Source organism: Sinocyclocheilus anshuiensis, unplaced genomic scaffold (genome assembly GCF_001515605.1).
Source record: "Sinocyclocheilus anshuiensis isolate Anshui unplaced genomic scaffold, SAMN03320099.WGS_v1.1 scaffold766, whole genome shotgun sequence".
Taxonomy (NCBI): Eukaryota; Metazoa; Chordata; class Actinopteri; order Cypriniformes; family Cyprinidae; genus Sinocyclocheilus; species Sinocyclocheilus anshuiensis.
Window position 1 is genome coordinate 555154 of NW_015546060.1, and position 14870 is coordinate 570023.

The 14870-nt window shown below is 36.9% G+C and overlaps 1 protein-coding gene across 2 annotated transcripts in view; it reads right to left on the minus strand.

Annotated features, from left to right (window-relative positions):
• The window catches only part of LOC107699416 (guanine nucleotide-binding protein subunit alpha-11-like), a 33346-nt gene extending 23657 nt beyond the window's left edge, over positions 1 to 9689 (minus strand). For both annotated transcript variants that reach the window (XM_016500663.1, XM_016500664.1), the window contains exon 1: positions 9458 to 9689. In XM_016500663.1, the coding sequence (XP_016356149.1) occupies positions 9458 to 9593 (136 nt within the window). In that variant the 5' untranslated portion in view covers positions 9594 to 9689. The remainder of the gene's footprint in view (positions 1 to 9457) is intronic.
• Between the last annotated feature and the right edge of the window lie 5181 nt (positions 9690 to 14870).

The following is a 14870-nucleotide window of genomic DNA, read 5'->3' on the forward strand; positions in this document are numbered from 1 at the left end:
CGCGCACAAAACCGGACGCTCGCGCTCAGATACACGCTGCTCTCGCCCAGAGAAAGACACGTTTTAAGTGCGCGCACTTCTCTCTCTGGGCGAGAGCAGCGTGTATCTGAGCGCGAGCGTACGGTTTTGTGCGAGAGCAAGGGAAATCCGCGCGCGAGCAGAGAGATTCGCGCTCGCGCATTGTGTTAATGTGCTTTCGCGCTACAATAATGCGCTCTCGACATTTGTCATTAAAATAACGCCATAGAAAAGCAGCGTCTATTTCGTGCACAACTTGAACAAACTACAACAGGTAAAGCTGTCAGTTGTGTGGATATTGGCAATATCGTTAACAATTCTAGTTTATAATCATTACTAATATGGCTTCTTCTTAACAAGATCTTGGGTGATTGAGGTAGAGAGAAGCCTGTGTGTGTGTTGGCGTTCTCTGCTGGGGGGGACTTGAGCCGAGGACAGCCACTCTTCATTTTCAGCCCACACTTCTGCTGCACACATGAATGCACGCTGTTGCTGTGTCACATGATCCGGATGCAGAGATCCAGAGAGAAAGAAAGCAAGGAAAAGGATCTTGTCTGTCACGCACTTGAATACCTTATTCACGAAAACGTGCTACTAAGCAACTCGTTCCTGGCACGGGCACGTCTGAATGACAACCCGGACTTCCAGGTTTCTTGTTACGCCACACGGTCAGCTCTAGCCAATATTTACCTAGCCGAGTCGAAAGCGCGCCGGAGTATATAGTCTATAACACCTGAGTGTTGCAGAGGAGCTGGATGACTCAAAGATTGTACAGAATGTTTGTTTTTTGGACACACCTAGAACAAAGCTGACACTGTTCTCATGCAACCAACATATGGCCTGTTTTCGTTTCACTTTATCGCTAGTAAAGTCCTTTGTGTCGTTCAGGTTCTCTATACACACTGCTTGGAAGCCGAATTTGAAGTATTACTCGGCCCACTCACGATGAATTGCACTCGAAAGTGCGGACAAAATGCCGTAGTCAATTTCAAACTCTGTTCCTCACTCAAGCTAAGCAATCTGTCCACTGTGGTGGTGTTTATGAAATGCTGGGTTAGCATTTGCAACCACATAACGATAAGGCTTCAGGATTTGCATTTGAGTTTAAAACATGCAAATATCCCGTTAATACATACCTCATGATTTCCATGTTCAAACCAGTGAGTTGGAGTTGCAGAGACTGTAGACAGTGTTTGTGTTTGTTCAACAGTGTTCTGGTATCAGGCTGAGTCTTGTGAAGTATAAGGAACTGGCAAAGTAGAAGTAGACGGTTTTCTTTTAAAACTAGAGTTCTTTTAAAACTACCAGAGTGCTATTTGTGTATTATTATTTTTTTTAATTGTACTTTGTTTTGTTTTATTATATATATACTTTTCTTTGGTGTTATTTTTTATATTTAGTTTTTTTTGTATATATTATAGTATAGTACTCTTTTTTTTTTTGTGTATATTATAGCACAGTATTATAGTTTTTTTTATGTATTTTGTATTTATAGTATTGTATTATTATTTTATTCTTATATATTCAATATCTTTTATAGGGATGCAGCGATTAACCGGTTTCACGATTAACCGCGCTTTAAAACGTCACGGTTAATTAATCGTAAAGGTTCCGCTAAACTGAGTGTTTCTGTTACACGGAACAGAACTGTTGCAGCTTGTGCAAAACGAAAACAAAGTTACACTAGCGGTGCACCAGCTTAAAATGACGTGCTTATCAGAGTCACGGATAGGGATGTTCATTTTAACCGTTTAACCAGTTAACCGACGGTAAGAATTTTGACCGATTAATACAATCAGTTAAACGGTTTAAAAAGTCATTTAATGATTTATTTTTTCAGTAATTTATCAAAATATTTAAAACGGTTTGCTGCATGGTTAAAAAAGTAGTTTTTTAGGGGAAAAAAACATAAGTCGCGTATAAGTCGCACTTTATTATTTCATTCAGAAATAGCCTAGGCCTAATGCCGACGTGAAATGTTTACAAACATTATAATAAACACTGTAAACATAGCTAAGCTATTTTAGTTCCCCTCCCTCCACAACAAATCCTTTCAATTAACAGTATTTAGAAAAGAACAAGAATTAAAAATATAAGAAGCTATATATATATATATAACACGCAGTCTTTTCTCTACCTCAATCACCCTGTATCTTCAGTTCCTCAACCAGAGAACAAAAACGCAACTTCTACTCGCTGGCCTGGAACAATTAACTTGTCAAAAAATGTATTTAGAATATATATATTATATAGTATATATATATATTTTGAATGTATATTGTGAGAAAGCCCTAGCCACACCACCTTGTGGCACGTAGCGCAGTTAGGAGTGGACATTTTGTCTCGACAGCAGTAGGTTACAAATCAGGCTGGCTGGAATGTTTATTCAACTTTGTATATGTTTTACCAGTGTGTAAATGATTACGGGTGAGTTTCCATATATAATTTGTATTTGTAATCTATATTATTGTTCCGAATGTTGATATTTGCCCGTTTATCGGAATTGTAAAAGGTTTGCCTTTATCTGTGTACATTCACAATAAAAACAAATCTTTGTGCTTTTTTAAAATAAGCCTAAAGAAAAATAGGATGCCGCTTTCTGTCGTCTGTTTCCTTTCGGGCAGCACAAAAATGAACCGAAACTCTGCATACTCTAGGGCTAGTCTACTTGTTTTTCTTTCATTTTCTTAATTTATAATATAAGTAAAAATATGTTTCTCGTATAGGCCTATTTATTCGTTTTATATATATATATATAGGAAAGTATTCAGACCCCCTTAAATTCATGTGTGAAGTAACATATACAAATCTCCTTTGATTAAACAAGTTAAATTGGGATTCCCCCTCCTGTTTCTCTTACCGGAAACACACACCACCATCTTGGCTGCACTACACCTGAACCCACTGAGCGTCCCATACGCTCGTATATATATACTACTTTGCCAGTCCCTTCCAATTAAAATAAATAATTACGGATGCACCGAAATGAAAATTCTAGGCCGAAGCCAAACAAAATTAAACCTTGGGCCGAATACCGTTTTTCAAAATTTTCCCCGATGTAGGCCTATTTTGCCATTTTTTTCACAGTTGCATTAATTAAATTGCCAAAATGTGCTTTTTACTGTTTTGTCCTGCTTTTCAAATAAAAAATCAATTACAAAACAACAATTAAAAAATACTTGCTTAACACTGAAATTTGTTTTAACATTCTAGCAGACATTATACGAACAAAGCACAATTTAGCTTAAAATTATTAAGTTAGTAAAATGATTTTTTTGGACATTTAATCAGGCATGTATTTTTTACTGTACAAATAAAAGCAGCCTTGCTGAGCAGTTAAAAAATTTCACAAAAATGTTACTGAGCAACTGACGAGCAACACCGTTTTAGCGCAGATTTTCCTTGCGCTTTGGACTTTGAACCCTGGCACCGCGAGCTCATACAGCGCTGTCAGAATACATGCAATTCGTGCATGCATTAGAAAATATAACATTCTGCAGTTTATTTACTAATCGTTTGAGGTAATTTCGCGATTTCAATCATCATACAGTAACCTAACCACCAGCATTAGCCACCTCTTCTTCTCATCGGAGACTTGATGCAGCACTAAGTCTCTCGCTGTCGGTGCTTCACGCTTGTAATGATTTCTGCGTCTTTCTCTGATGTCACACTGTCGACATGTTTGCTGCATTAGTGCGTGCCTCGATTTGATCGCGTTCGTCATTGTTTGGTTCATATTATTCGGCCTTTTCGCTTATTTCGGCCGAACACCGAAAGAGATTTTTTTTTTTGCTATTTTCGGCCGAATAATTTCGGTTGCCGAATAAGGAGCCAATAGCTCCTTAATCGATTTTTTTGTCTGGAGCCCTGATATTATATATATATATATATATATATATATATGTATATGTATATGTATATGTATATATATATATATATATATATAATATCAGGGCTCCAGACAAAAAAATCGATTAAGGAGCTATTGGCTCCTATAAGAAAAAAAACTTGGCCACCAAATTATTTTTTTTTAGGTGCCACAGAATAAACATGTTTTATTCATTTATTATTATTATTTATTTATTTTGTACATTTTAACATTTCAATCATACTGTCATGTGCTTGTCTCATCTTTTCTTGACTTTATCAGCATTTTAATCCATCTTGTAGATGACCTGGGAACTAAGGTTCACTTAAAGTGGGAACTAAATGTCTTTTCCAACTTGAAATATACAGTCACAAAGAATTGTTCATCACACAGAATCTGTACCAATATCATGGACCATAAAAGCATCAGAGTGTAGTTTGGGCTCCTCCTCAATGCATCCTGTAAATGTTGTCATAAACTCAAAAGCACAAAGCTTTTTGCGATTACTGGACGGAAAGTGCGCTTCAAATAATAAGAAGCATAGACTATCTTCAGTTCCTCAACCAGAGAACAAAAACACAGCTTATACTCGCTATACCCGAGTCTGTGCTCACTTCTTGCAATATTTACATCTAGGGATGCACAATATATCGGTATCATACCAGTTATCTGGCTTTCAGCTATATTTTATATTTATATTACCTTCATCTTTTTTACTGTACATTATAATGTCGTAATGCCAAAATTCATTTTCAGCATCTCGCAACTTTTAGTATCGACTAAACATGAAAACAATTATCAGCATACTTTTACGGTATTTTATAAAAAATAAAAATAAAAAGTCAAATGTAAAAAAAAAAAAGCAGTTAGTTATATGTCTGTGAATTAGGGCTGTGCGATATTGAAGAAAAATGCGATATGCGATATGATAATGCTTAAAGTGCCACATGCTCAGATGAAACAGTTTTACTCAGCTGTTGCTGAGTCAGTTCTGTGAACTTCTATAACTATCTTGTGTCATATATATATGGTTATTTGTATGTATGTATGTACCAATATTTCCTGTAAAACCACAACAAATTTCTTGTGTTTGCGCACACTTAAGTGGTGAATAAAGCTCATTCTGATTCTAATAAGAAAGCACCCCTACAACAACTTCTGAAAGTAAACAGTAGTGTTTTACTCAAGCATTACATAAAAATGTCATTTTAACATTAGTGTAATCATTTTAACGAGTTTAGGAACTGAATAATAAAAAGGAAAAATAAAACACTGCTTAGTATTTACTCTTTGAATTCAATATGCACTGATTCTTATTTAAACTACAAAAGTTATTTAGGTAAGAGCAGTGAGTGATTTTCTCTTTGTCTTTTGTTCATGGCCCCAAATATTGCAAGCTGTAGCAATATGCATATTGCGATATGTACATTTGCGATATTTCGACAATTTCGATATATTGCACAGCCCTACTGTGAATGAATGATATATCGGTAACATAGGCCTATTGGTTATCTAAAGATATTGGCTATTTAATTATACATACACATTTCAGCCCAATTAAAGTGAATCTTTTGCAAATCTCAAAGTTTATATCCATTTTTCTTGTTGTATATCATAATGTTGTCATGCCAAATTTCATTTAAAAAAGATTTTTATTATCAGCCAAAACCTGAAAATAATTATTGGTCAAAATGTTTATATCAGCTCATTCCTCTGCAAAAATAATAAGTAAATTAAGATTTAAAATGTAATACTTTCATTTTATTCAAAAAAAAAAAAAGTGTGCTACACTCGAATTGTCAAACTACTAAAAGTAACTCAATTGGTTATCATTAATGCTATACTATTAATACTAATTAGTTACTTATTAATACTACCAGTTTTCGGGAGATTGACGAAATATTTTTATGCTTTCCAAGTTTCGACAACTTTGAGGGAATATTTTATCAAAACAATAATCTAATGAAAGTAAAAATATGGCATTCTAGTAATGTAATCAGAAAAAAAGGTTCAAATAGCTGGAATACAGAAGATAAACACCTTCTAGAGTTTGAACAAACATCGAACCTCAAATAAATGTTGAGCATCACATGCAGCAAACCACTTCACATTACTTTGGAAGGAAGCTACATCATGTCAGGAAAGACAGTCACGCTAACAAGTTAATCAAATATTCAGAGCGAGGGCAAAGACATATCATCCTTATTTAACCACGCTTTAAGAATCCAGTTTAACCAGACATCCAAAACAATAGTTTTTCTTGGAATAACCTTGGGGGATGAAGGCAAAGTGTTTGAGAACTTCTGTAGAACACCACAAAGAAAAAAAAGGACATTATAAACCTCAAAAAGGACTGGAATTACAAGAATAAACACAGGGCTTTTGCAGGTTTTATGATGGCAAATTTAAGACTTTAAAACCTTTTGAAAACCAAATAAAGACTTAAGGAATAAACTGAAGGGAGCACAATACATCAATACATTGTTTAAAGGTAAATGTCTAGGGAGCAAACAAAGAGTTGTTTTAGAAACACTTCAAAGTTTGAAAGTGCAACTTCCAACCGATCTCCATTACTTTTTAATTCATTTTACCAAAAACAAAAAAAAAAGCTCCCAACCACTAGAATATAGAAATAACTTGCACCTTCTGATCACACAGCAAAAAAAGGGATATTCTTTAGTATTTTTGGCCTGCTTTCCAGTACAAATGTCAAAATATTAAATCAAGATAAAGTTACTTGAGAATCAAAATGAGTTAAGTTAGGTTTCTATGAAACTGATCAAACTGAGTTTATGACTGAAACAACAACAAATATCTTAATTCAAAGGTAAAACAAGTTTTCATACCTCAAAGACAGATATTTGTTATTTTAAGCATAAACTTACTTTATTTTGTTCAATTTCTCAGAAGTTCAGTTTGCATCTCAATAATCTTGATTTAAGGATGTTTCAAAAATTTGTATTGGAAAATGACAAAAATACTGAGGAAGATATTCATTTTTAGCAACACATGCAACATTTAATGCCGTGACTATGAATTTAAGACGTTCTGCTCTTATTTAAGATCTTTTTAAGGCCTTAAATTGTGGAAATGAAACTTACTGAAGATCTTTCTAAGACCCGCAGAAGCAAATTAAAGGGGTGGTTCATTGCGATTTCACTTTTTTAACGTTAGTTAGTGTCTAATGTTGCTGTTTGAGCATAAACAATATCTGCAAAGTTACGAAGCTGAAAGTTCAATGCAAACGGAGATATTGTCTTTTAAAATTCTGGCAGTTTAATGCCTACAAAAACGGCTGGTAGGGACTACAAGAAGTTACTTCTCGGGTTTGTGACATCAGAAACCCAGATAAACCCCGCCCTCTGGAAAAGGCAGCAAAGGGGGCGAGGCCATGCTGCGCTGCTTTAGAGAAGAGGAAGAGAAAACTCTCTTGGTGCACGTAAAAATCTATTCATATATGAATCACGATTCTGTCTTCTGAGGATTCTAATGGATTCAATGGAATCAATGTTCTAAAGCAGCAGTTCTTAATACTGTTCCTCGCGTCCTCCTGCTCTGCACACGCTCTGCATCTCTCTCTCTCTCTCTCGCTCTCATTCAGCTCACCTCCAACAATGAACTGTTACAATTATACATTTATTTTCACATAGCTATGAGAAGCGTTAAACATGGACGCACGTGCAGTTGCCGTACTGTATTAAAGCCAATCACACTGGGCTAGTTAACCAATCAGAGCCCATCGCCTATTTCTGAGGGAGGGGCTTCATAAAAGCAGGAAATGATCAGCGTGTTTCTCACAGAGAGGTGTGGAATAAAGGTAAATTATGTGAAAAATAATGCGTTTTTTAAAAAACGAAGCATTAACACATGTTAGACTGCACCCCATAAACACAGTCAAGCCTAGAAAAAACCCAGTGAACCACCCCTTTAACAAAATTCAAATCTGCTGCTCTTTGAGAAAGTGGCATCGCAAACCCTGAGCTGTGCAGCTTCCTCTCAGCTTCTAGACAGAGCGGTCAAGAGCTTACCGAGCTAGAAGCAGAAGGTTAACAGCGCTTGTTGGTCACGCAAGGCCCTCTTCCTCCACCGAGGCGTATCTTATTGCTGTCTTTCCTCTGTGAGTCTGGGCACAAAGGCTGGTTGTGTTGCATGAGCTTTCTAAGGATATGCGTTCTGTGAAACCCTTTTATGGGTCAGCCCACACTACACAACAAGGCCCCGTGACAGTGTCTGTTAATCTACGCAATTTGAGGATCCCTCTCTGACCACATCCACCGTTTTTTAACAGCAACTTGGTGCGTGGCAGCCAGAATTAAGGCAGTTTTTGCCATTTTTGGGAACAGGATTGGCTTGAAAAACCACAATCTGGACAGAACAGGTTTCATTCTCGACGTCGGCGCTTCATAGTCTCATTGTGCCTGCCAAGGAGCAGTAAAAGAGACACAACCAGAAAAGATCAAATCTGGACCTTCTTTGACTTCACCAGTCATAAACTGGGATGCAGAAATACTGTCCTAAATAGATTTTGCAACCCGAGTTTCAAATTAAGGCTCTGATTTAATTATTTTCATAGATACTGCATCTCTCCGATCTGAGAACAATGTAAGGACGTGTTATGAAACGCTCTACGCTACTGAAGTATTCAGATACAATCTCTTAGGCTTAAATTGCTGACAGTCTAACTTTGCTTACAGCCACAAATTAGCTAATGGCTCTGCCACCAAAACGAAAGCAAAGAGCTGCCTACTGGTCAGATCACGAGATGAATATAAACTGACACTAGTGCAACTCAAAGACACTTACTAATGTTCATTGCTAATAAATTAACATGGAGACTTTCAGTAACAGTTTAACAGGTTTTGTATAGTTTCATACCCTTGTAAAAAAAAAAAAAAAAAAAAAAATTATTGATCCTTATGCTTCCCATACCAATTTACCAATGAATTTCCATGACTTTTCCAGTCATTTGATTACAAGATATCACAGGTTTAAAACTTATACAGACTATGCTTATAAGTCGATAAATATGTTAAAACACTTAAAAAACACTTAAAAACAACATTCCCTGGTCTAATAATAATAATATATATTTTTTTTTTTTTTCAAATATTGTGTTCCTTTATAACCAAGCAAACACGGGAAAAAATATATTCATTATAGAATTTTTAAGTAGCCTATATTTTTACAATACTTAAAGAACAAGCTCATTCATTATGTAATATTCCATGAAACTCCTTTATATTTCCACGACCGTGGGAACGCAGGATCCCATTAGAACCGGGTCTACATTAAGATGACTAATCCATCACCATAGGATTTTTGACATGTGGACATGTTGTGCAATATCCAACAACCCGAAAAAAACAACGCAGATCAACACGTGCATGAATTACATAAACTGAAATCATACACACGAATGACAAGTTGTGAAAGCAACACTTCGATTTCGAATTAAGCAGCATGTCAGCATCGCTATGCATTAGATCCACAAAGCAATATGCATTCATGTCAAACCTCGTGCATCTCTCGGTCATAATTGACGGTCGCAGCAGCTGTCAGCGATGCACTTACCCAGTAAGAGGAGTTTGAGCTCTCGTCTCGCATCTCGTTTGTCTCTCCGGAGCTGCTTGTCGATCTCGGCGTTGATTCTTTTGGACTCCTTCGCCTCTTCAGTCATGCAACAGGCCATCATGGACTCCAGAGTCATCACCACAGCGTTTGGAGATCCCAACCCTGATCTGACACACTTCTACGACCCGCTTCCCTTTGCAACCGCGTCGAAAGAGGAACAGGATGGATTTGGGGGAATAGCACCGAGCCAATCGGAGGAGGCAGCGCTCGAAGGGGCGGGGCCTGGAACGAGGCAAGGTCGGTGGAGAAACGGCTGTGGAGCTCACGGGGCGTGTCTCGCCACAAACCCTGCTATTCGACTGAATGGACAACGCCCATTCCTAGTTAAACATATCTGGAGAAGCCCTATCCTCTCTATATATTTTAATAAAACACCTTTAATAGTTTCATAAAATATATAAAACATATATATTCATATACAAAGGGTTATTACTAAAACCATTCACAGACAAATGGCGCTTCTGTAAGCGAGAATTAACGTGCAGATTTGCAGGTGATTCCTATCTCTTTATCGACACTGTGTGGAAACTGCTTGGAAGAAAAGAGTCACAAAACTGGGTCCAGTATTTTACCTGGAGCTATTTAAAAGTTACTGATCCTGTAGTTGCTAGGTACTATTTCAGCACTTGACTATCGGTACTGTTGTTGGTAACATTCAGTTGTCTATTAAAAGATAACAGTTCACCGATTACAAAATGTTTGAACAGCAATAAACCATTGTTTTGGTCGACAGAAAACGTAATGAAATGAGACAACCAGTCCCAATATATATAAAACAACTTCCCTGTGTGACAACTAGACCCTTTCTCCCTAAAAAGTAATCTAGTAAATCAAAACAGATACTTAAAACTATGTAAACAGCTTCACTTAATTGTTGGGGGGAAAAGTGACAGCCATTCCTAGTTGTACCCCTCTGCAAAATGTGACATGCAGTGCATTAGTATTGAGATGTTCACAGGTATGGCAATGAGCAATCAAGATAGCAATGTAGGTTATGCTGTAATTTTAAGGAACAGTTCCCCCAAATACTGTCATGATTCTATCATGATTTACTCCAAACCAAAGAAAATACAGGTTGAGCCATTATGACATTATGAAATATGAAAGGAAGAAGGAAACATTTTAGGGACAAATCCAGGCCTGATGCGAATTCACTACAGCAGATCAAATAGAAAATTGGATGAGACAGAGAAGGAAGTGGATCTATTGCTTTGAGGATGTGACATCACTCACTAGGTTTTCTCAGCAAGAACGACCAAGTTCTGGAGGAGAACAACAAGGATGTAGGTTTCTGCCTTCCCAGACTTCTGACAAATCCTTTCAACAGACAACTCAACAGTTTGATTACCTCAGATGGAAGAAGGAACTGCAGACCCTAAATGTGCATTTTTAACCAACTTTTCCCACTTTAGATGTCATTTCTAGTGAGAACTTAGTATTGTAGTAATTACATGTATGCTTAGTTATCATCAAAGCTCTCCCAGATAGCACGCATCTGTTAAAAATCACTTCATCTGGAAAGCACCTTCATCTTAAGATGTCAGTTTTACATACATTCTATTAAATCATAAACATCTTAAAGACATTTTCTAAACGTCTATATTTGACATCTGATAGGAAACGTCCAATAGACATATTGCAGGTGAGCAAACACTCTAAAAAAATATGTCTTGCAGATATAAATGCAGATGTCAAATAGACGTCTCTGTGATATACGTGTGCTATCAGGGCTCTCTCTGTTTTGCTGTAGATCAGTTAGCTATTATGCTCCTGCAGAAGTCATCTGCCGAAGTTTTTGGACAAAGCCCTGAAGTTTTGAAGCTTCAGAAGGACTGCTCTAGGAAGGACTCAGCCTCACTAGGATGCAGCCTTCCATTTGAGAAGCACCTGCACGTGTCATCTCTTGTTTGTCATGCATAGCTGAGTTGCTTTTCCTCTCCTCAGTGGTTTGGCGCCACCTTCAGGCAAGCCTCGAGACGATAAAGATACCATGCTGTTCATCCAGGATTGCATGAAGAGAAAGTGGTTAGCACTGAAACAGAGAACTTTAAAAGCATTTACTCTCACTTCATCTGCGCCACAGACACCATAAACACCCAAACACTCTTCAGCATCATTCAAGACATTATCATTACCCAGTTCCTAAAATGTGCCGTTTAAACCTTTCTAATAAGCCCAAAACATACTTTTAGCATGCAATCCATCTGCATTCAATGACTCTATTTTATAAAGGAACTTTTGCATAATCAAAAGAATAAATGTAATTAAGGATTCATTTTCACTGCTTAAAATAACATGGTAAACTTGGATGATAAAAAAGAGAAAGGTGTACCTTTTGTGACAACATGCCCCAATAGCAGCGCTATAAGCAATAGCGGCAACTAATGGGAACCTGCTTATAATGGACTTTTCTGCTACATTTATAAAGTAAAACAAGCATACTAATCCATTAGCCACTGTCAAACATTGTTTTCGGTCAACAGAAAACGTTACTAATAAACTGACAAACAAATGCAATAATGTCATGGCAGATTCATTCCTCTGACTTTCCATTGGTTCTCTTCTGCTCTGCAACATACCCAGTATATTATACATTAAAGAGAGACTTTCAAGAAATGTAGGCCTAACTAGTTTGTCTGTAGAACAAACATGAAGAGAGGGGCACCATCGCCAAAAAGGAGCTCAACCTCATCCTTGCTGAACAGAAGAAAAGAAAACAGAGAGAAATAAAATTGCTTTTATTCGGTGAGATGATTCTGAGTTGTTTAATCAGAATTTTTATTAAAACTTATCCACTTGATCTCATTCGTTTTATAAGTCATCGTGTGTACTTTAGCACAAGATAGCGTCTTACGATTGAGGGAAGAAGGAAAAGGTTGTGAAGAATTAGACTTTGGTCTCTAAAAGAAGTTAAAGTAACTTAGGTAACATGGCATTAGATGTCGTGACACAAAGCAGGTAAATATCATTAGGGGTTTGTTACATGTACATTTAGACATTTACATTTAGTCATTTAGCAGACGCTTTTATCCAAAGCAGTAAAAATAAAAGCAGTCAAAACTAACAAAAAAGCAACAATATATAAGTGCAAATGACAAGTCTCGGTTAGCCTAACGCAGTACACGTAGCAAGGACAACACACACATACACACACACACACACACAAAGAAAAACAAGTAGATAGAATAGAAAAAAAATAGAAAGCTAGTGTTTTTTTTAAATAAAAAAAAGAAGATAAATATAGATAAAGTAGAATTAAAATAGAATAGAAAGTGCTAGAGTTAGAGGGTCAAATAAAGGTGGAACAGATGTGTTTTTAGTCGTTTCTTGAAGATGGTTAAGGACTCAGCTGCTCGGATTGATTTGGGCAGGTCATTCCACCAGGAGGGAACAGTTAATGAAAAAGGCCGTGAAAGTGATTTTGTGACTCTTTGAGGAAAAGAAAGTTTGAATCAGGTATGACAAAAAAGATCTACAAAATGAATAAGACTAAGGGGACTTTCCCGACATAATCTAAGAACTGATGAATAGACCTGGTGATTCTTAAAACTAACTTCACTATTCTTGTTCCAAAGTAATTTTAGTAGATGTATGAGTTCAGTTCCCTTTCACTCAGGTGTCCTGACTTTTAGAAATGGTGTATCACCTGTTCAAGTTATTCCACAAGTTTTTTTCTATTTACTCTAGGTCAGTTCTCAGACTGGGCCATTCGAAAATATGTCTTGCAGATGTAAATGCAGATGTCAAATAGACGTCTCTGTGATATACGTGTGCTATCAGGGCTCTCTCTGTTTTGCAGTTGTTTCTACCAGCACGGCAACAAAAATTTTCATCACTAATTCTTCTTCTTAAGCCATTCATTTGTTGACTTAGATTTGTGTTTGAGGTCATTATCATGCTGAAAGACGAAATTCCTTTTCATTTGCAGATTTGTAATAAATATTTATTTGTGTAGATCTTTTTTGTCATACCCGATTTGTCAAACCTGTGATTTGGCGCCACCTTCAGGCAATCATCAGAATGTACCAGATATCATGCAGTTCATTGCACAGTTATATGAACAGAAAGCTGTTAGCAAGGAGACGGAGAACAAAGTAATTTACTCTCACTTCATCTGCGCCACGGACACCATAGACACCTGTGCACTCCTCCACACTGTGAAACATGCTGCCATGTTACAGTTATCACAGAAATATGAAGTGTTATAATGAGCCCAAAACATACCTTCAGTGGCTCATAGACTGTATTGATCTCCATCTACATTCAAAGACACTGTTTTATAAAGTAACGCTTCCATGCTCAACAACAGCTGAATAAATGTTTTATTATTGATGACAGAGCATACTTGAAAGAAATGTAATTAAGGATTCATTTATATTTTGTTAAAAATATATATATTATAAATGCTCAAACATTTGGGGTCCATTTGCAGAAGCAGATCTGATGTAGGGCTGCACGATAAATCGAAATGGAATCGAGATAGCGATTCGACAGAAGCTGCGATTGTCATGCGTATCTTTCAGTGAAGCATGGTTCTGTGATCAGCAGTAAATCTCCATGCTGATTTTTTTGCATAACTTGTCAGTGAACTACGGCTATGTGTAGTAAATTCTGCTCCATCTGAAAGCACGTGATGATGATTTCCTGATGATTACAGAACCGGCTTTACTAACAAAATGCGCATGACAATCGCATTCGATTAATCGTGCAGCCCTGATGTTTATCTACACTGCAATATATGAAGTCATTCTTATTCAGGTGTAATGTACAAACTCAGCATACTGTGAAATAATACAGTGACACTGCAATTCTGAATCTCACTAACATCAGTAGGGAAGGTAGGCATCATCAGTCGGGGCCACCAAAAGTGACCGGTCCTGGCTCTCTTAGAAATAAAGATTTTTTAAATGTTACTTTCAAGAATGTAGGTATAGCCTACTACAAAAAAAAACGCATGACTGGCAGGGTGGGGACCCAATCAGAGGAGTTAAAGGTAGACTTTCAAGAAATGCAAGTTTGTTTGTAGTGAACGTACTGTACGTGGCCCTATTGACAAAAGCTTTGTTTGGGAAAACTGCCTAAAGGAAGATTGATATCGTTTCCCATTTGACGTCACAAGGTTTAAGAATGAAGGTGAGTGATTCTCTTTGTCGCCTCAGCTTACTTAGATTGAATTGTTGTTTAATACGGTGATGGATGTCTGACTGTTTATTTGTTGTCCATAGAACTTTTACATTTGTATTCCAGTCAGAGATCGATAATAGATAGATCAGGGATGGATGGGCAACTTTGATAGTGACAAGGGCCAGCATTTTTCTCCTTTATACCAAGGGGCCAGATTACTAATCCACGT